This window comes from Monodon monoceros, unplaced genomic scaffold (genome assembly GCF_005190385.1).
Source record: "Monodon monoceros isolate NGI ecotype Baffin Bay Population unplaced genomic scaffold, NGI_Narwhal_1 Super_Scaffold_7, whole genome shotgun sequence".
NCBI classification, from domain to species: domain Eukaryota; kingdom Metazoa; phylum Chordata; class Mammalia; order Artiodactyla; family Monodontidae; genus Monodon; species Monodon monoceros.
In genome coordinates this window covers 68003578-68026905 of record NW_021703784.1, presented here as the reverse complement: position 1 = coordinate 68026905, position 23328 = coordinate 68003578, and the positions used below count along the sequence as shown (strand labels likewise).

Below are 23328 nucleotides of genomic sequence, written 5' to 3'. Positions count from 1 at the left end.
AAGTAAGTGTCTGATCACATCACTGCATGTAAAACGCACATTTCACTGTCATCATGAAGACTGGGAAGTTCTCCTGCCTGGAGGGGTTGAGATTAAAATTAGCATTGAGGTGTTTTGTTTATATCTCCAAAATATCTACTTGCCAGCGAGAGCTAGTTCAAGTGCATGGAAAACTTGTAGTTAAGAGCTTGACACCCACTGTCTATGTTTTCCTTATTGGGGCATACCCATTGGCACTTAATGGCCAGAAGTTGAGGGCCTCTTGGAACTAAAGTATCCTTGAAATTCTCTCTGTGCCTCTGTCCACATTCTGTATTTACTAGGCTCATGTTCAACCTCACTGGTAAAATCTTTGCTTAGCTCAGCTGCCCACAGCTAACTTGTAGACATCAGACCCTCTTATCTTATGGTTATGTGGCTGGCAAATAAATATTCTGAGCTATTCTTTGAAGAAAAGAAGGAAATCTTCTGGGAGACTAGGTAGAAATTTATATGAAAGGGCATGGCTTTGCAGGGTCCTTCTTTAATCTCAAACACAAGTGCTTAATATTACCAAATATAAAATGCAGCCCACTGCCCAAAACAATTTTTATCATCGATTTATTTTCTGCCTATTTAACAAGTGTTTCATGGGATATTCTTCCTCGACTTCTACTCTGTCAAAATATTGATATTTTATAAGGAAAGTATCTCTGCAGAATAATTTTTTTTTCAATGAAGTCAGAAAAATGTATGACTTCAAAGACACTGTGAATATGTTGTTGAATGTTCTGAATGTTTTTTGTTATGATTAAAAACAAGCTGATACTACTGAATTGTGAGTGCACTTCACTTTTTATAAAAGAAAAGATATTATCATCATGTAAGCTTTGTTGTCTTAGGATTTTACAAACCATGGCATGTAATTTTCCCTCTTCTCCTTCCTTGTCAAAATATTGATATTCTTTCAGGAACTTTATTTTTTTTTTTTTACTGAGAATATTTTCCGGTAAAATCAAAGAGAATGAATGACTAGAAAGATACTTGAAATATGCATATTGATAGGTAGCACAGTCTGTTGATTTTCAGAGAAAGTTGTTTTTCCCCCCATGAAAATACAGATAAAGGTTGTTCTTCCAAGAAGATTGCAGGTGTCACATCAAAACTCCTTCTGCATTTAACATAGGGAAAGCATTCACATGCAAATATTTGAAATGCGAAACAATGTGATAAAGCAAAGGTTGAATATTTTGCTTTCCCTGGTACTGCTTATTTTCACTTTAATTCTTTCTCTTTACATCATGACAACCAAAAGTGCTACTCAAAAATAGAAATTGGCTGATTAAAAACAGCTGTCCTCCCCCCTACAATGTGTGAAACTCTCGTCTGGCTTGTGGTTGCTCTTTGTTGTGGCCTGCATCTGAGTTAATTTGTTCTTGTGCAGCGGCAGTGTCACATAAGAAGATATTGGGGAACCATACCTAATTTGCTTTTTATTTTCACTCTGTTTTTTATAAGTGTGGTGTTTCAGAGGTTTCCCCACATACCGCTATTGTAACTAGTTAGTATTACCCAGTTGGGGAAATTCATGATTATAATTTTGTTGCAGTCTTTCATAGAAATGTTGCTAGATTAAAGCAAGGTTTATACTGTGTTTTCTTCCAACACAGATTTCAACATATTCCATGATGAAGGGGAACTGGAAGACTTCCTGCACAATTTGACTGATGGGAATTAATTATAGAAATATAATGATATTCAAAAATAATCATATTAGAAAGCACAAATGTAGTGAGACTGTACAAATGAGACACAGCCTCTATCAAGTAATTGTATGTTTGCTCTTTAAGAATATTTCCAAGTTTCTAAACATCTTACAGAAGAGAACACTCAGAGTGTTTCCGTCTAATGCCGAACATGCCTAGTGCAGAACTAGGTCATTGAACACTAGACTGAACAGCAATCAGTCCTCTACTGCTGCATAATGCATTAAGTATAACATGCAGAGACCATTCCCGGAGCTGGAAGCTGCTATTTCATGTCTGTAAATTCAGGCTGACATGACATTTAATATTGTTTCATAGTAATGAACAACAAGGTTTCATTCATTCATAAGCACAACACAAAGCCAAGTTTGAGTCTGGAGAGTAGCAAGGAGGAGAGAAGGGGACACGTGCTGTGTTTCTGCAGACAGGAACACCATGTTAATTACGATCAATGAGCCCTCTGCTACTGATCCAGAGAGCTACAGGAGGAGAGTTCACTGTGATGTTTCAGACTCCTGATCCTAGAAGAACAGGATAACAATTAAAACATCTTTGTGTTTCCCTACTATAATGGCAAGAGTGTTTAACTTTCCTGGCTCAAGCCCTGACTAGGAGTAATGTTCTCCTTTTCACTTACCAGGAAGTTACAGTTCGAACTCCTCAGCAAAATAATAGTATCAAAGCCATCATCTAGTCTGCCTGCTTTGAAATATTTATTTCTGAAATCTTCTTGCCTAAAATTCTGATTCGTATTTTTCCAGGAGTACCAATGCAAACTATGATCTCTAAAAAGGAAAATTCCTCTCCCATTGAATAACAGTATATTTTAATGGAAACTGCTCTTTCAAATTTTGCAGTTTTGGCTCACACCTTTCATTTGCATTCCTTTTAGAATACTGGAGCAAATCCAACAGAGAGATGTGCAGTACAGCCCTGGCAGGTTACCTGCCACAGATTTCCTTTCCTTATAGGTACTATGGTTTAGGTGCTGTCAACACTGTCAGTGCCATAAACAGGCTTTAGTGGAATCTTCCTGAAAAGTTTTCTGAGCTCAAGTTGGTCAGAAATGATGTTTGTAAATCCAAGTTTTGTCCATTAAGAAAGATAGAAACTGGAAGGAAAAAGTGGCTGCTTTGGAAGCTAGTATAAGTCTCTGATTATTCTTTCCTCTAGGAAAGAACACGCTTTGAAAATTTGGGGCCCCAGTTAACAGGAAAGTCAAGTGAAGATGGAAAGCTGGGCCCAGGTGTCATCGATCTTACTCGGCCAGAAGATGCAGAGGGTGAGTGGCTTTTCTGTTCTGCTGCTCTGTGTGTTTCTAGAGGTGTGCCTGAGGCAGATGTAGGATCTTCATGGTCTTTCTTGGGAGTCACCAGATCAATTTTCTTGGCAAATCAGAAAAATGTTAGGCTTCATTATATGTTATAGTTGAGGACTTTGAAATTCAGCTAGATTGTGTGTTACTGAACACATAGCAATCCAAATAGTTTAAGGTGCCATTTTAAAGTTTTAAAATAAAAGAACCCTCTACATTTCAATGGACAACAGAATTCTGTGTTTCATCCACCTCGTGACATTCTTATTAAAAAAATTAAAAAAGGGACAAACATACAAAGGAGGATTTTTTACCCCCAAATCAAGTGATTCCCAGGTGCAATCAAACCGTTTTGGAAACTAAATTATAGTTTGAAGCAGATCTAGCATAAAATTAATAATTGCTTGGGCAAGGCCCAGCCTGTGTCTGGGTACTAACCGTTATAAAGTCTTTTGAAAGTCAGGATGGAAAAGACTAGCTTTACTCTCAATGTGTTTACCCACAGCACCATCAATGCCTGTCCGCTCCTCTTTCTTTTCTGTTTGTTTGTTTTAAATACACAAGCAGCAAAACAGCAGAGATTGCTCCCCAGAGGCTGTTTACAATCTATGAGTTAAGTCAGCACTTTAGTAGTAGCGTTGCCTGGTTATTTACTGTGTCATCCCAGAGCAGGGACTGGTCTTCCCGTTAGCTGTTCCTGTGTCAGAATCCCTCCCACCAGTCAGGGAAGATTATTTGTTCTCTTTAGAGTAACACAATACTTCATCCATCTCAGGTCGCAGCTAAAGTCCTTTAGCTTGAGGGGAAAAATCTTACTATTATCCCTTTTACTGGCAGGATTCCTTCCAGGACCCTAATCCCTTGAAAACACATGAAGACTTTTCATAGCAGCATCTGAACTGAGCACGGCTTCTAGTGATAGCTTGGGGCCATCCGAGGCAGTTCAGAAATCCCTGGCATGAGCACTAAGAGATGGGTAGTATCAGACATTAGGAAGTACTTCAGAGAGTTTTTTGTGCCAGTGGGAGAGACTAATGTTTAATGATAGTCCTGGGGACAAGGTGTTAAAATAAACTCTGATTGGTATGTGCATGTGTGAGGGGAGTGGGGAAGGAAGGGAAGGGAAGAGGAAAAGGAAGGGGGGGAGCAGGAAAGGAGGAATAAAGAGGACTCAAAACCAGAAATATACTCACTGTCTTCCATGCAGAATGTGTACTGAGAGCACGGTGACACTGACATTTTTATAGGCACTTAGAAGTACACGATTTCCCCCCTGGTGAGGATTGAGGTTCCGTGGTCTAGGGAACTAGTTATTCAGGTGTGGCACATCTCAATTTTGTTGGAAGATGGTACTACAGAGTACCTAAATCTTTGACCAGACACAGTGAAATAATACTTTTCATCACTTTGGAGTATTCAGTCTGTTAATTTTTCCGTAGTCTAGGAGTTACAGAGTTCTATTGCCTTATCCTTGTTCTAACAGAGTTTTCTTAATCTGTCATTCAGCTTTCTTCACTTACTTCTTGCTTTTGTTTTTTTTTTTTTTTTTTTTTTTTATTTTTTTTTGCGGTACGCGGGCCTCTCACTGTTGTGGCCTCTCCCGTTGCGGAGCACAGGCTCCGGACGCGCAGGCTCAGCGGCCATGGCTCACGGGCCCAGCCGCTCCGCGGCATGTGGGATCTTCCCAGACCAGGGCACGAACCCGTGTCCCCTGCATCGGCAGGCAGACTCTCAACCACTGTACCACCAGGGAAGCCCTTCACTTACTTCTTAACTGTACAATAGGTATAAAGTCATTTGCCTCTCAGTAATGCTAATAATCTAGTTGATGATATCATGTGCTTGGTAAGTTAAAAATCATGGTCAGAGTTATTAACCATTATGAAAAGAAAAAGTGAAAAGCTTAACTGTAGAGAAACATACTGTATAGAAAAATCTGTGGAACTTCCATTCAGTATCCAGATTGTCTAGATTCAAACCAATTTCCTAGTTACTTCGCTTTTTTTAAGCAAACATTTATCAAGCATTTATATGCCAGAGAATACACTAAGCTTTTAACACATGTTTTCTCATTTAAATCATATACAACTCTGTAAAGAAGGTATTTTTTTTTCCATTTTACGGATGAGAAAATTAAGGGTGAGAATAGTTAAGTAACTTGCCACAGGTCACATAGCTAGTAAGGGTAGAGCTGAGAGTTGATCCCAGGCAGCCTGGCTCCAGAACCCAAGCCATGAAGTACTGTGCTACCCTGCACCCCCTGTATATACAGATGCAGAAGTGGTGCCTTCATTTTTCTGAACAAACTCCTTGTGACCTTCCTCAGTATGGCCCATTTCCTCTCCCCTAAATATAGCAAGTCATGCCACGCACCAGCTCTCGTGTTACTCTGTCACACATAGCAGCAATGCCTGATGACTGTAATAGTAGAAGGGCTGTAGTGGCCCAGGAGCTTAAGGAGCGTGTGAAAACCTCCCTTCAGAAGCTTGCCCAGAGTTGCCATTGAGCCCTCGTGTGCTTTTGGGGGACTGAGTTCATGAATGGAGTCAAGTTACCTGCTCTAAAACCAACAGAAGTGCAGTGCCTTTGTGAGGACTGCTGGGATGCGCAGCAGCCTTCTGCTGACTTCAGGATATTTCCTGGCATCTGTTCAAGCGTAAGCTGATTGCAAAGCCTGCTGGAGTTGCAGTTCATATTAAAGTCAGAGTAGATAACAGGTACACATCCTTTCTCCACTTTGCTCCTCCATATTTCCCTTAAGAGGAAGAGTAAGAAGGAAATGAAGTGAAAGAATACCTAAAAAATTTATTCAGTCAGTCTTGGTCTAAAAACAAACAAACAAACAAACAAACAGACAAACATTTCTTGAGTGCCTGTTCTGTGTGCCGGTCCCTGAACTAGACACTGGATAAAGCAAAGGAAGCAAAACAAATATGTTCCTGACCTCTTGGAACTTAAAGTCTAGTGAAGAAAGACAGAAGATTAAAAGGGTAATGCATACATAGATACATAAGACAGATATAATTATCACTGAGAAAAGTACTAAGAAGATCAAGACTTCTTTGTTCCTCACAGAGGTTCAGGGCGAAAGCTACTTCAGTAAGCTCCATTGGCAGGTAAGTTTTGTAGCTCTCACCCAGGATGTCATCCCTTCTTAGTCCACACATGATCATCTCCATGTTTCCTCTGGCTTTGGACCAGTTAAAATCTTTTTCCAGCTTTATTGACATATAATTGACAAATAACATTGGTGCAGATTTAAGGTGTACAATGTGATGATTTGATACACGTATATATTGGGAAATGATAACCACAGTAAGGTTAGTTAACACCTCTGCACCTCACAGATTACCTTTTTTTGATGAGAAAACTTAAAAACTACTCTGTTAACAACTTTCAAGTATATAAGACAATATTTTTAACTATAGTCGCCCTGCTGTATATTAGATCCCCAGAGCCTATTCATTCATCTTTATAACTGGAAGTTTGTACTCTTTGACCAAGATCTCCCCATTTCCCCCACCGTCTAGTCCCTGGAAACCACCATTGTACTCTCTGTTTCTATGACTTCAGGCTTTTTAGATTCCACATATGTGTGAGATCATATAGTATTTGTCTTTCTCTGTTTGACTTCACTTAGCGTAATGCCATCAAGGTCATCCATGTTGTTGCAAATGACAGGGTTTCCTTCTTCCCTTTTATGGATGAATAATATTTTTATCACATTCAAAATATGTATATATAACTATATAACATATTATGTACTGTAATACATAATATCATTTATCACATGAATTTATATATATGTATATATAAAACAGTCTCTTTATCCATTCATCTGCTGATGTATACTTAGGTTGTTTTCTGTGTCTTGGCTATTGTGAATAATGCATAATGGCAGCTTTAAGGGGCTATGCCCTTCTTCTCCTTGCGCCCCATTCTCCTGTGTGGCTTCTGAAGTGACTAAAGTAAGCCTGGCTTTCCAGGAAAATGTCTGCTGCCAGTTGCGAAAATGCCAATATCACTTAGTAAGCAACTTGTAGACCTGCTTCATAGCTTTGAACATGGAAGCAGCAAGGGAAAGGTCACCAAAAGAGGCAGCTGTGCGTGTGTATTAACCACTCATCAAAATCAAATGACAAAACCGTAAGCCAGGAAAACAGAAATTAAAAATATAAAAGGCAAATGTCTTCAAAATTTTATTTTTAAAGTCCAGCTGTTATTTGGCTTGAATATGACAAGACAGCATTTCTTGTTCACCACGATATTTATAAAACTACAAATTCATCGGTGCTGGGGGCTTAGGAAACATGTTTAAGGTCTTGTTATACTTTGGAGCATTTGTTGGCTTTATATGTATTGAGCGCACAAAAGTTGTTAGCTCCTGTGTAGGGCATGTAAGGAAGAGAGGACTCAATTAATTGAGTCTGTCACCACGTATTAAGAATGACGAACAGATACTTAACTTTTTATGGACTTTTCATACGGTGTTTCCCCTCTCCTTGTTCTCTTTAGGCAAGAGTGCAATTCTTATCCCAACCCTCCTAATTTCAGGGTTGCAAGGTATAGTAGAAAGGGCTCTGGTCTGGTTATTGGGAAATTTGGATTAAAGTTCCTTTGCTAAACGAAGGCAAATAAGTGACGAATGCCCCTGGGCTTAACTTTATCTTTTAAAAGAGGTATGTTGGATTCCATTATTTCTAGGGTCCCCTCCAAATGCAAGATTGTTATTAGGGTCTTCATGAAACATAGAGTGTGTTTATTACAAGAAAGGTGATCTGTCCACAGTAGCTTTCGCTTGGTTTTTTCTTCAGAGAAATAAAAGAGGAGACCAATATCTTTGAGAGTATATTTGTACCACTTGCTGAATCGAATTTTCAAGTCTTTGATCTTTTCTTTTTATTAATGAGAATGATCTTTTCTTTTTATTAATAAGAAGATCTCTCCAGTAGCATTTCCTAATTACCTTTCACAGATGGACCCCCCCCTTCTTCTTTTCCCCCCAGCAGCAATAGTTGTAGCCTGCCTTATTTTTTATATTCTCTCCATCCTGTTTCTTCTCTCTCACACACCTGGGGCCTCTAAAGGGACACTTTTCTTTTTTTCTGTTTTTCAGAATAGTTTGGGTAAGAAAAGCTTCTTCTAACACCTCTTTTAATTCTCAAATTCAATTATTGTGTCCCAGCCTCAGAGGGAGGCAACACCTCATTTTGTTTTGTTTTGTTTTGTTTTTTCACACCTCATTTTGATGTGGAGCATAGTGGAATATGAGCTCTAAAAGGGATGAGCTCTGAAAGTGATTACCATTAGGCAGGCTTTTGGACCCTGGGTTGGAACTGTAATGATGTGCTGTCCTCCATGTATTAAAAACTTGCATTGCTTTGAATGGAAATGGATATGTGCACCAAGAATAACCCCTTTTAGAAGGGGTTGCTCTCAGGTTCTCAGATTTGCTTAGAAAGGTTTTATAGATTTGTACTGAATTTGTGAATTGGATCCCAGCCAAGATGGCCTTAACCCTTCTGAAAGCTTCATTTTTTGTGTGAACTTCTGATTGCTTCTAAGTTTTAAATCTCAGGATAGCTTTATTATTGTCAACTTAAGCTCTCTGTTTATAGACAAATAACAGGGACTGCAACTTTTTCTCTTTTTCCTTAAAAAATGCACCACTTAATGCGAATGTCTTCTCCTAAAAATCCTGCTTACCCTTTGATCCATACTCTGGGAAATCTTTGAAGCTTTTCACATTTCCTTTCCCCTCCCTGGATCCTTACTCCTGGTAGAAAAGGAAGATTGACCTGATGATACACGGCTCATTCAAGGCAGCAGAGGAAAGCTGTGCTATAATCTGGGGAGGGATTTAAAGGCTCATCTGCTTACACTTTGGAATGTAAAGGTCATTATTTGTTCAAGCCCACCAGAATACAGTGCTTCACGTCACAACATTTAGATTCGCAGAATTGGAATAAAGGAGAGACATGTAATCAAATTTACAATTCCATCCAAGAAATCCCTTTTTATATTCCTGACAAGTAGTCATCTCACTTCTGTTCAAATGCCTCTAATAGTCTCATGACAGAAAACTGACTACTTCTTGAGAAGCTCATTCCGGTTCTAATTTTTAATTCTTTGTTATTTGTCTTTGCTTCCTTATAACTTCTACTCATTGGTTCTAGTCTGACTTTTGGATTCCAACAAAATAAAGCTTACCGTTTCTCCACGTGACACCCCTTCAGATATTTCCTCAAGGGTTAGGAAACTTAAATTCCGGTTGTTCTACCCTAAGCAGGTCAATTTCTTTCCCTGAGTTTTCTCAGCTGTAGGTGAGGAAGTTGGTGTAGATGATTTCTGGTTTTTAAACTCTTATCTTACTGCTGTACAATTGAAATCATTCACCTTTAAGTCAACTAGAAAGTAACAAGTGTAAATTGGGGACCACACCATCTTTAAAATAAGTGAAATTATTATTGAAATATATCAGAGATGAGATGTCTTTGTCCAAGAAGGTATCGAAGTACTAGATTGTATACCAAGAATAAAAGTTGGGGAATTATACATATTAAAAGACCCAGGGAAATCCAGAGGGAGCACCAACCAGAGCTTTGCTGTGGGCTTATGGGTCTGGCCTTCTATAGCTGCCTAAAATAGCATTTCCAGGCATCTCAGAAAAATGAATAGGCAAAGCAGTCTGTATGGAACCAGCAGGCTGAGGTCTGAGGCCAGGATGGGTGGCCAGGGAGACCCCAGACATGGTGAAAACTGAGTAACAGCCACACAGGCTGGGAGATAAGCAGAGTTCAAAAAGCCCTTGGCTCTGGACTAACTCTGTGGTATCACAAAAATGTATTTTACTGTGGATATAAACAGTTTTAGAGGATCCTGTGCACCAGTTTATATCAGCACTATATATAAAGTGCAGCTCTCTTAAACAAGCAAATAAACTTCTCTTAAAGAAATATATTTGCTGTGTCTTAAAAGCTCCCAAATAACTTTTAATGTTGGTAGAAAACAATTTCCATTGAACTTTCCAAGTGATGGATTGTCCTGGTGGGATAAGAGAGTGAAATGTCAAGATTCTTGTATAATTCCATCCCCTAATACTCCATAAAGCGAATTCAACCTGCTTCTTAGAGTTGCTTAAGCTAGAAAAGCCCAATCAAAGACCCAGCCTCCCTTTCGTGAGGAGCCTAGCCCTGTCCAAGAGCTGGTTTCTCATTGGGCTGCCTTCTCTAAAGAGGTATCATTGACAGTGTCACCACACACACAAAATTATCTGGTTTTCTGACTGAATATCCTCCGTTCTGGGGAAGAAATGCTTGTCTATGCCATTACTGAATCACACAGAAGTGCTCCCCCATCTTGCTGTAGCAACTGGGTGACAAAAGATTTAACGCCATCTACCATGAAAATCAGATCCAGGACAAGAACAGCCGGCACATGTTCCCAATGGGACTGCAGAATCAGTCTATGGTTCCTCAGCAGTACATATGTCTGCCTCACATAAACCAACATATTAGAATAAACGCTGGCTGATAGAGGTCTATCTGCCATGTCTGGGCTAACTGTGTAGTGACTGTTGAGGTGTGGACCTTGTCTAGTTCCCTGTCCCTAGAATCCTCTTCTCTTGGCAGCAAGAGCCACTTGACTTCCCATCTGCAGGCTATAGAATTCAGCCCAACCTTAGGCTGGTGGAATTTAAAGAGCCTTAGGCCAATTTGGTGTGCTCTTTAAATTCTCTCTGCTTAAGGTCAAGACCGAACTTGAGAACAACCTTTTTTTCCCTTTTTTTTTCCCCCCAATTGGTCCTTTCCTTCTTTTCAAGTTCTGATAACTGTGCTTCTAACTTATTCACAAAATTCAATAACCGATCAGCTCTCCCCTATTTTCTGTTACTGACTTCCCTATCTTTTTTTTCTTTAACTAAGAAATTCTTACCTTTGAATATCTCCTTCTTTTAGATACACTGTCTCATTTTACTCTATCACTGTTTGTTTACACACACTACCTGTCATTTCATCCTCTTTAAAGGTGGTTCTCTGTAGACTGAGCCACAAGTTCTGATAGCCAGGTCTTTCCCAGCGGGGTCTATCCCTACTCAGAGTCCCCCAATCTTTAGTTTTACCCACATGTTCAAGTTATAATTTACCAATTATCTCTTATATACACAGCACTGTTACGAGCACAGAGAGAAGGATTTTTTAAAAGATGGACTATACTGTATTCTTCAAGAGCTAGTAATGTAGTTGGGATAATAATATTAGCATATACAGAAAGCAGAACAACCTAAGGTGTTACATGTTATAGTACATCATTAGAGAAACAGAAAAGAGTGCTATTTAGAAGAGGAGCCTACAGTGCTTTGTTGACAGCCATGATTCTGGAAGGTCTGATAGAAATATAGCTGGAGATAAGCCTAGGTTTGGAAAAACAAAGAGAAGGAGAAGAACTTTCAGTTGAGGGAATAATCCAAGAAGACACAGAAACGGTAAAGTACACGGACATTCACAAGTTCCAGAAAGAAAGAGTCACCTCTCAACTCTGTGTTCTCCACCAAGCCCAATTCAAAGCTTTCCATATATTTATACTCAGTGAATATTTGTTGAATTGAATATGTTATAAAAATAGCTGGGTTCCATACTGTGGAGGGCCTTGAGAGTCAGGCTGAGGAATTTGGACTTTGCCACCAACTAAATAGGCATTAAACTTTAGTTGTTCAAGATTGACTTAGATTATGTATAGAGGTTAAAAATAATGGAAAAGCAGAAGTTAGGTTGGTCTTGGTGGTCTGTTAGTCTCTTTATTCCTCTGTTCTCTTTAATGTCCTTTCAGAGGGGCTATTCAATGGCTGTCTTTTCATATTACATCATGGGAGAGCTGAGTAGGTGTTAGGAGGGTTTTTATTCAAGTCATTTTAAAAATACCTCTTTTCCTCCTGGGTATAATACTCATTTACGTATGATTTCACTTTGTCTGCTGTGACTGTTCGATGCCTTACAGATCAGTCTTGTACTTTTGCCTCTCACTAGAGGAGAGTGATCTTTTTAAAATGATTTTGTTCAGTGGATATTTACCCTTAGACATGATGTCCCAAATTAGGTCTTGGTACCAGAGGGAAGAGATTGTGTAAGAACCCATCAATATTTGCATTATACTGTAAACTGTTAAATTTAGGAATAGGCTGTAACAAGTAATTCTGAACTAAAACTTAATATCCCAAGTCACAGCCCTGGAGAGAAGAATTTCACAAACAGTATATTCAGTCATTTACAATTTTTACTAAAAATAAAAATTGCACCTTACTGGCTTATGTATATTTACTTTCATGGCAGAGAAATCACTTCATGCTTCTTCAATATACGCTGACTTTTCACTAGGAAGGTTGATCCTGCGTGAGGACAAAATGAAAAATGGTAAGAGCAGCTACTCCATGCTGCAGAGTCACAGAACTGCTGGTAGAGCAGAAAGGAAAAACAATTGTCAGATGTCCCTGAAACTTCCCTGTCCTATATTTATTATACAGTCAGTAATCCTAATTCTTTGTTATTCCAGTGAGTCCTTTACAAAAAGCTGATCTATAAATTCTCAAGATAATGGTTTCTTCTTTTTTTTTCTTTTTTTCTGGCTTGGACTGAGCAGCGTAGTCTGGTTACAGGCCCCACAGGTGGGAACTGGGGAGGCGTGAGATGGTCTTTTTGATTGTGTCTTAATGCATATTCGATACATTTTAGTTAGTTCTATATCATAGGGACACTCTTGAAATATATTTTTAGCTTTGGGTCAGAAAAGAGGCTCCATTAAGTAGTAAATTGCACTCTCCAGCTAAGGGCTCATTTTATAACTATGCTGAAGGACAGGACTGTGCAGTATAGGGAGTATCACCCAGGTATGGGGAAAGACTAGAAAGGGAACAAATATGACTTAAGCACCTGCTTGTTCTTGGTACTGGAATAGACATTCTACAACTTCTACTGCCATTACTACTGCTACTATTTCTAAAGGCAGCTACTGTTCAGTGAGTGGGTACTGGGTTCCAGTCACTGCTGGGACATTTATGTTCCCACTTAATCCTCACAAGGATCCAGACAAGCAGAAATTATTAGCTCTCTTTTATAAGGAGATGAAACTGTAGTTTAGAGAAGGGAAATAATTTACCAAAGGTTACTTAGGAAAGATCAAATCAAAACTCAAAGCCACATCTGTCTGTCTACATAGCATCTGAGCCACACTGACTCCCATTTTTCTCCAAGATGAGCTGATTCAGTTGGTTGCCTTTGTTGAAGTAGTTTTTTCCTGTTGGTTTCCATTAAAAAGTAGAAAAATTTAATGAGAAATAGAAACCTGTGAAAGTTTTTTTTTTTTTCAATCTTTCAAACCACACAAATATTAAATACCTTTCAAATACTTTCACCAGATTCTCAGGGCAAAGAAGTTTTGATATACTACAAAATTGAGTTGATTACCCCAAATGCTTGTGCCCCCTCCTTCTAATACTGTGTATTTCCATATCCCTAACCTTAAAAAAATTAGTTTCTACTGCACCTGTGATCTGCGTCTCTCATTCTAGTAAAAGGCAGATTCCCTGGGACAAATGAAATGAAGAAGAACGACCAACTAAATTAATTTTGTTAAGAGTTTTTAATCTAAGTCTGGATACCATTGAAACAATTCAGCTGACCATTTTAGAAATTTACTTTGATGGCAAGTGTGAAACTTTGGGAATAGTTACATTTGAGTTCATTGTGATTTTGCCATTTACTAACTATGAGATTTTGGCAATTTAACTTCTCTAACCTCAGACGTGGATTAGATGATCTTTAATATCCCTCTCATGTTAAAATTCTCTAATTCTATGAGCATGTTTTATCCATTTCATATTGACTCTATCGGGAAGGTCCCATCATATGCCTATTTGAATATATGCTTCAGTTGTATATATTTACACAAACCCGACAGCATTAGAATAGCTTTCAGATTTAATATTTCCAAAAAGCTCTGACATGCCTTATCATCCTTTCAGGATTTCCCCGGAAGTGGGAGGCCAGGATTTCAGATTTGTACAGTGTGGAAAGTCAATAAAAGAAGTAAGATTAGAACCAATGATCTCTGACTTCCAAACAGCTGTGGGTACATTTTCCCATTAAAGCCATTTTTATTTTATAGAGGGTTCAACTAAGGCAAAGTACTTAACAGAATATAAGAAATAAATGGGATTTATACAAAATCTGATTTCAGAAAATCCCAGGTTCTAATGCAACATGTAGACATCTGAATCTCACTCTAAAATTTTCACTGTCGAAGATGTCAAATGCTCTCTGCTATGACATTTGAGTACTTACCTTATGCCAGCTTATGCACCAGACCCTAGCAAAGCAGTTATGACTAAGACACAGCGTTGTTCCTGCCCTTTTAAGGTGCATAGTCTAGTGAAGAAGGTGGGCAGATACAATTGGCAATTTGGATAAAATATAGTAAATGTAAGATAGAGGCAGGCACAGGGTGCTGTGGGAGCCTAAAATACTTAGCTCAACCTGACGAACTGGGTAAGACTGTCTGGGTCAGATGATCCCTGATATGAGTCAAAGAATGAGTTGATTGCAAGATGGAGAGGAAATTCCAGGAAAAGGGAAAGCATGGACTCCTAGTATAAAGCAACATGGTATATAGAGAACCAGAAGTAGTTCAGTATTATAAAGCAAAAAAATTTCAAGTAGAGTAGCTAGAGATGAAACTGGAGACATAGTAGAGAGCCAGGTCATGGAGAGCCTTGAATACCATACTAAGGAGTTTGGACTTCATCTTTTGGGCATTAGGGAGCCACTGAAGACTTTAATATAGGAGTGCTCTGCTCAGAATTGCATTTGTGATGGATTACCCTGGCTGAAATTAGGAAGAGGTATTTAAGTAGAGACTGGGGACTCAAAATTGGAAATAAAAATCAGCTAGAAGGCTGGTATTTAAAATAGTCCACCAGAGAGAATGAGGCCAAGGCAATTGATGAGTGATAAGGGTGGAAATGAGAGGTTGGATTTAGTAGTATCTTTGTTAACTAATCTGAGATTTGCTTCATCTTGGTTTGTGCTTCTTAATTTCATGTAGAGTCTATGGTAGTATATTGAGTTGGATGAAGCTAGAAACTGCTGAGCAACATGAATTATTTAGTCTACCAGCTTTTCACCAGCCTCTGTATTCTCCAAGGGAATCTGCTTGAATCTGAGACCGGTTCTCCTGAAAACTTAGGGAGCCAGAACCTATTTTTGTCTTATTTCCTCCACAGTGGTCTCTGGTTCAAACTTAAATAATGCCTTTTTGCCTGGACTCAACAGCTTGTAAGCCCTCTCCTGTGCATACAAATAGCAAATAGATAATAAGTAGAGTATTTGATGTTCTGTGCTACTTTCAGGTCATTAAAATAAAGAATCACATAAGTTATCTCAGTTGCCCTAGGATCCTGTAGTTGAAATAAGATAAAGGGCTCTGTTAAGCTGTCTGTGTAAAGCAAATATAACTTGAGAATTAAAAAAAAAAAAGTAAACATGGGCACCAAAACTGCAAGCAGGAGACTCTTGAAAACACAGCCTGGTGTATCACTGGTTAGAATTTCCTTCATTTTGCAAAGCCACGAGCCACATGCATCAGCTCACCACAAAGTCATTAAGCCTTTTTAAGCTCAGATGAAAAACATTAACAAATACCACAAAAGGCTTTAGTATAGCCCCTTTGTTCACTCACATATGGCACTTTATAACTCCTGCGCCACTCTGGTCGTGGTGTTTGTTTAAGCTGCCTCCATCAGGCTGGTCCTGAAAGAACAAAAGACATCTTGAGCAATCCTAAGCAGGAAATGGGCTAATCTAAACATGGTTTGTGACACTTTAAGTAGAATAGAAAGGGGAGGGATTGATTAGTCATTAATGTCCAATTGGCTCCATATGGATGTTGCAATAATAAAGCCTTTTTTTCAGAGCAGTAGCAGAGTTATTGAATTAGAGGTTTATGTTTCCTCAGAGCTGACCTTAGGGAATTCCCTTTTGGTTCTTCTTGTTGATCTTTTAAAGAGAATGGAGTTTCCAATAGGAAAAAATAGAAGCCTTATCTACAATAGCACTTGCTCATAATCCTGCAACCAAGGAATGCATTAATTTAGCTTTGTTTTAATCCCTGCTGTAATTTCACTCCTTAGTGCTTTCTTTGCATGCTCTTGCATCTTTGGACCAATTAGATAGTGGCATGAACTTCATAACTGGTACCAAGGAATGGTGGGCTTTGAGATTCAGAGTTATTTCATGTCACTGAATAGTGCCTGGGGTAGCTTTGGTGTAGGAGAAATGCACTAGACTTAAAGTCAGAAGACCTAGGTTCTAGATCTGGCTTTGTTCCTTAGCAATATACTAGCAGCCGGTTATTTCAGAGGCTGGTAACTCACCTTCTCTGAGCCTTGGTTTTCTCATCTATAAAGTGAAGTGAATATATTTACCCTCTTACCCATTTCGAAGGATTGTAAGGAGGATTGAGATAATGTATTTCCTGAAAGCACTTTGTAAATGTTATTGTGGGTAAAATTCCTTAGTACACTTGGTGTTTCTATTCTGGAAACTGATCTCTGGTCTAGACTAGTGAAAAACATAAACTGTTCTTTAAAATAATTACTTTGGTACTCTAATTAGTGAAATGTCTGTTTCCAAATTGTCCAGCGGAATTTTTTCTTTATGTGTACACTACATATGTTTATATCTTTATCTCTATCTATCTATCTATCTATCATCTATCTATCTAATTTATTCAGTAAATTTCTTGGTATAGGTAAGTTCAGTACTTGAGGTAAGTAGGGCATTTGAGGTAGGTAGGGATTAAAGAAGCTTAAAATGAAAATAGGGAAATGAAAATTTTCCTATGGCTTTCCCCTGCATTGGTCAAATGAAGAATTAACACTTTAATCAAAGTACCACAGGTTATTCATCTTTTGTTCCTGTACCTCTGGTTCCTTATTTTTCTTCTGAACCGACCTCTAGTTCAGAAGAACTATGCATCCATATTTTGCTTTTGCCGTCTTTAAATCATGACACCCATCAGTAAGTCATTCTTTGCTAACCTATCTAGCTAATCCTCTATAAAAGACTCAGAGCTCAAACCATACTCTTCCACTGCTGGTATCCCTCCTTCTCTGAAGATGAACACATCAGTTCTCTAATGATTAAGGTTCTCGCTCAGCCACGGAATGTATTACTGCCAAGTAAACCACTAGGATAGCCAAATCATCCATCTCTTTTATTTTCCAAGAAGAAATCAAATTTGAATTTCAAGTAGCCTTCTTATAATGAAAGTAAGTTCACATTCTGGCAGTAAGTTGGAGTGCAAAGTTAGCAGAACTTCCATAATCATAGACAGACAGCTGTCAGCCATCCCTACAACATAGTGAATTAGACCTCTACAATATTAAGATACATTTGGTGGAATAAACTTGGTGAAAAAAATCCAACCTATGTCATATTAATAACTTCCTCCTTTCCTAATTCTTCATGTCTGCTTCTAATGTTCCTTCATCTTCTACATTTTTGTTTCTGATGCACTCATGATCATTTTCTCTGTTAACTCAGATGTGTCATGTAACTCTTTCAAAATCCCACAGGAGAAAATTAACTATTCTGTTGATAGACTAAAGTAGTCTAAAATAGTGTGATTGTCAAGGACCCGATGGTGTATATTATATTCGTCTCTTTTTATTAGTAAGCAACCAATTGTAGCATTTTTTCCCCTTTTAATAATTCTTTTTGCTAAATGACTCTTTTTTTTTTTTTTTTGAGTTCACAATGGCCTGGATATGCCACACACTCAGGTTTACAGAGAAAAGAATCTTTCAGAAAAATATCACTTACATTCATTTGTTTGGTTTTCTGTTTTACTTTGGTACTTTTGTTTTTACCTTTTTTGAACTAAGCACTGAAATAGTTTTATTTTGGATAGTATCCCATTGTATGTATATACCACAGTTTGTCCATTTTCCAGTTATTTTCAGCCTTTGGTTATTCTGAATAAAAGTGCTATTATATTCTGAAAAGTTCTCATTTGTTTTGGTTAAGTATTTAGGAATGGAATTGCAGGTCATCGATGAATGTACATTTTACTTTAAAAGAAACTGCCACGCTGTTTTCCAAAATGGTTATGCCACTTTACACTTCTACTATCAATATGTTTGAGTTCCAGTTGCTCCATATCCTTGCCAACATTTAGTGTTGTAATCCATTCTAGTGGATGCAAAATGGTATGTGGCTTTAATTGCCTTTTCCCGATGACTAATGACATGGAATGCCTTTTCATGTGCTCAATGGCCATAACTGTATCTTCTTCTGTAAAGTTTTTTTTATGAGTCTTTTTGCCTATTTTAAAATTAGATTGTTTACTTTTTGTTTTTGGTAAAAGTTCTTTATATATTCTTGATACAAGTCTTGTCAGACGTGTATTTTTCCCCAGTCTGGGCCTTAACATTTCATTTTCTTAATAATCACTTTTGATAAGTGGAGTCTTAATTTTGATAAAGTTCAAATTATTATTTTTCTTGTATATTTAGTGCTTTATCTGCCATATCTAAGAATCTTTGCTTACTACAAGGTCACTAAAATATTCTCCAAGATATTCCTTGAGGAGTGTTATAGTTTTTGTTTTTGTTTCAAATCATGATTCATCTCAATTAATTGTTGGGTGTAATGTGTGGTAAGAGGTCAAAGTTTTCTTTTTTCCCCATATTTGTCCACTTGTTCTAGCACTGTTTGTTGAAAAAAAAAGATCATTTTTAACAGCTTAGGTCTTTATTGAAAATTGACCATATATGTGAGGAAGATTTAATTCTAGACTGTCTATTCTGTTCCACTGATCTATTTGTCTATTCTTTTATAAAATTTTTATTGGAGTATAGTTGCTTTACAATGTTGTGTTAGTTTCTACTGTACAGCAAAATGAATCAGCTATACGTATACATATATCCCCTCTTTTTTGGATTTCCTTCCCATTTAGGTCACCACAGAGTATTGAGTAGAGTTCCCTGTGCTATGCAGTAGGTTCTCATTAGTTATCTGTTTTATACATAGTGTATATGTGTATATATATATATCGATAGTGTATATATGTCAATCCCAATCTCCCAATTCATCCCACTCCCCCCCCTTTCCCCCTTGGTATCCATACGTTTGTTCTCTATGTCCGTGTCTCTATTTCTGCTTTGTAAATACGATCGTGCATTCCAATTTTTTCAGATTCCACATATATGCGTTAATATAATACATTTGTTTATTCTTTTAACAATCCCACACTGTCTTTATTACTCTAGTTTTTACAATGTCACAAGGTATTTTTTACTGTAAGTCTTGAAATCAGGTAGTTTGAATCCTCCAACTTTCTTCAAGTTTGTTTTGGATGTTTTTACTGCTTTATTTTTCATATAGTTTTAAAAATCATCTTGTCAATTTCTAAAAACAGTCTTTTGCAATTTTAATAGGATTGGGTTGAATCTATAGATAAATTTGGAAAGAATTGACATCTTAACAATATTGAGTCTTCAGATCCATGAACATAGTGTATTCCTCCATTTATTTAGGTTTACTTTATTGAACTCACAAATGTTATATTGTTTTCAGTGTAGAGGTCTTGCACACTTTTTTGGTTAAATTTATTCCTAAGAATTTTATTTTCTGATGCTATTATGAATGTAAACTTAAGAAATTATTTTTTAAATCGCTGCTAGTATATAGAAGTACAGTTGATTTTTATATTTTTATATTGTATATTGCAATAATGGTAAATTTACTTTTTAGTTCTAGTAATTATTTTGCAGATTTCTTAGGATTTTCTATGTAAACAATTATATTATCTATGAATACACATAACATTACTTATTCTTTTCCATTTTGCCTGCTTTTTATTTCTTTACCTGCAGAAGAATGTTGATTAATAGTGGTAAGAGTGGACATCCCTTGCCTTGCTCTTCATCTTGGAGGAAAGTGTTCAGTAGTTCACTATTAAGTATGATATCCTATGGGTTTTCCTTAAAAGTTCTTTATCAGACTGAGGAAATTCCTATCTATTATTAGTTTCCTGAGAGTTTTTATCATGAATGGGTATTGCATTTTGTCAAAACCATCTTCTGAATCTATTGTGATGATCATGTTTTTTCCCCTTTGTTTTGTTAAATTACATTGCCTGATTTCAAATATTAAATTACTATTACATTTTAACTTAATTTATCCCGAGATAAATCATACTTGGTCATGTTTTATTATCCATTTTACGTATTACTGGGTTTAATTTGCTAATATTTTATTAAGGATTTTTGCACTTACGTTCAAATCTCTGTCAGGGTATGATGTTACTTCATATAATGAATTTGGGAAGTATTCTTTCTTCCTCTACTTTCTTAGTTTGTGTAAGACTACTATTAGTTTTTCCTTAAATGTTTGGAAGAATTTACCAGTGAAACCATTTGAGATTGGAGTTTCCTTTGTGGGAAGGTTGTTGGCTATAAATTGAATTTCTTTATTAGCTATAGGAGTATTCAGACTTCTTATGTATTCTTGAGTGAATTTTAGCAGTTTGTGTCCTTCAAGGAATTTGTTCTTTTCATCTAAGTTGTCAAATTTATTGGAATTAAGTTATTCACAGTATTTGCCTTCTATCCTTTTAAAGTGAATAGTATCTATAGTGATATCCCCTCTTTCAATCCAAATATTGGTATTTTTGTTTTCCCTTTTTGTAGATCAGTCTCACTAGGGGTTTATCAATTTTATTGATCTTTTCAAATTACCAATGTTTGGCTTTGTAAATTGTTTCCTATTCATTGATTTCTACTCTTTATCCATTCTGAAAATCTCCAATTTTAACTGGATTATTTAATTCATTTATATTTAATGTAATTATTAATTTTGATGGGATTAAGTCTTGCAATTTGCTATTTTTCTATTTGTTCCCTCAGTTTTTGGCTTTCTGTTATTACTTTTTTTCCTTTTGCTTAATTGAATCCTTTTTCTAAGCTACTATTATGAAACCTTTTTTTTTTTTTTAGGGCAGTTTAAGTTTCACAGTAAAACTGAGGGAAAGATAGAGATTTCCCATATACTCCCTGCCTTCACACATGCATAGCCTCTCCCATCATCAACATCCCACCAGAGTGGTACACTTGTTATAATTGATGAACCTATGTTGACACATCATAACCACTCCAAATCCATCATTTATATTAGGGTTCATTCTTGATGTTGTACGTTCCTTGGGTTTGGACAAATGTAGAACATGTATCTATCATTATGGTATACAGAGTATTTTCATTGTCCCCAAAATCCTCTGTGTTCACCTATTCATCTCTCCCTCCCCTTTACAACCACTGATCTTTTTACTGTTTCCTTCTGAATCCTCTTTTTAGTCTTCCATTTGAATTACTCTACTGGTGTTTTAGCTATACCTCTTTGTATTTTTTTAAAAATTGTTTTTTCTAGATTCGCTGTTCATTCTTAATTTGAATATCCTTACAGTTAAAATTATACTACTACTCAAGCAACATTTAACATTTACTACCTTTGTCCTTTGTGCCAGCTATTTTTCTCACGTGTTTTACCTCTTCATATATTATAAATCCCACGATGCAATGTTGTATTTTGTATTAAATAGTTCCTTGTCTTTTAAAAACATTAAACAATCAGCCGTTTATTATGAAATCCAGAGAAGAAAAACAATTTCTTAATTTAGTCACATATTTATCATTTTCACTGCTCTTCTTTTCTTCCTATATATCTAAGTTTCCATCAGATGTTATTTCTCTTCATCTTGAATAATTTCTTTGAATGTCTCTTTTAGTCTGGGTCTGCAGGTAATGCCTTCTCTCAGCTTTTGTCTGAAAATGTATTTTACATTCATTTTTGAAGCATATGTTCATTGGATAAGACTACGTTGGTTTTTTTTCTTTTAGCAGTCTAATGATATTCCATAGGCTTCCAGTCTTCATTGTTTCTAATGAATAATCAGCCATAATTTGCATTATTGTTTCATTGTATATATTATGTGTCCTTTTTCTCTGGCATTTTCCCTTTGTCTTTGGTTTTCAGCAGTTTGACTAGTGTTTAGGTATGGTTTTCTTTGTATTTATTCTGCCTGCATTTGTCTGAATGTCTTGAACCTACAAGGTGATTTTTCTCACCAGATTCGGGTAATTTTCAGCCCGTGTTTCTTCAGATAGTTTTCAGTCATGATTCTCTTTCCTCTCTTTCTAGAACTCCAGTTACACTTAGGACATTATATCGTTTTACGTATTGCAAAGTCTCTGCCTACTTTTTCAGCTTTTTTTCTTTCTGTTTTTGAGACTAGCTAATTTCTTTTGATGTATTTTTAAGGTCACTGACCTTTTATTCTGCACTTGAAAATGCTATGAAGTCCATTCAGTGTATTTTCATCTCAAATACGTCTTTCAGTTCTAGAATTTCCATGTTTCATTTCTCTGCTGAGTTCCCCCATTTATGCATTAATTATGATATTCTTTTCCTTTATATCCTTGAACATATTTTTAATGGCTACTTTAAAGTCCTTGTTTGCTAATTACACTGTTTGAGCCATTGCAGTTTCTTTCTGTTGATATTTTTTTTCGGGGGGGGGTGTCTCTGGGTCACATTTTCCTGGTTCTTTGCACAACTAGTGTTTTTTTTTATTATACACTGTACAGTGTGGATTATAAATTGTAGAGACTCTGGCTTCTATTATCTTCCTCTGTTAAGAATGTTTATTTTTGTGCTAGGAGGCAGTTAAAATACTTGCTGGTCACATTGAACTTGTGGAGGCTTAGTTTTGCACTGTTAGGTAGTGACTGTTTGAGTTTTGTCTTCAGTCCTAAGATGAATCCTTAGTCTTAGCATACAGTCTTTATTCCTAAAGAGTGGTCCCTCTGGGGTTTCAGTGGAAAGCCTGAATTTTTCATGAATACTTTCTAACTTTGTAGGATTCAAATCCAAATTCTGTTTCCCTTGCAGTGGGCATCAGCTGAAATTTCTGCTCAGAGTTTTCAGATATACAGCCCTGGTTTCCACCAGAATCATTGAAGTCATCCCTATACATGTGAAGTTCAGGTGTCAGGCACTCAGAAGCCTCAAACTGTCTCTTCTGATACATTAGGCCAAGTAAGACTGACTTTCTGTTTGCATTCTAGCCACTCCATGCTACTCAGACTGGGGAGTGTCTTCATGGAAAAACTATGAAAACAGGGGGTTTACTCAGTGACATTTCTTTCTTTCTAAGATT

The 23328-nt window shown here is 37.0% G+C and overlaps 1 protein-coding gene across 9 annotated transcripts in view; it reads left to right on the top strand.

Moving 5' to 3' along the window:
* The window catches only part of SOX6 (SRY-box 6), a 691286-nt gene that overhangs the window by 644744 nt on the left and 23214 nt on the right, over positions 1–23328 (top strand). For all 9 annotated transcript variants that reach the window (XM_029207695.1, XM_029207704.1, XM_029207698.1 and 6 more), the window contains one exon: positions 2919–3027. In XM_029207695.1, coding sequence (XP_029063528.1) covers positions 2919–3027 — 109 coding nt within the window. The remainder of the gene's footprint in view (positions 1–2918; positions 3028–23328) is intronic.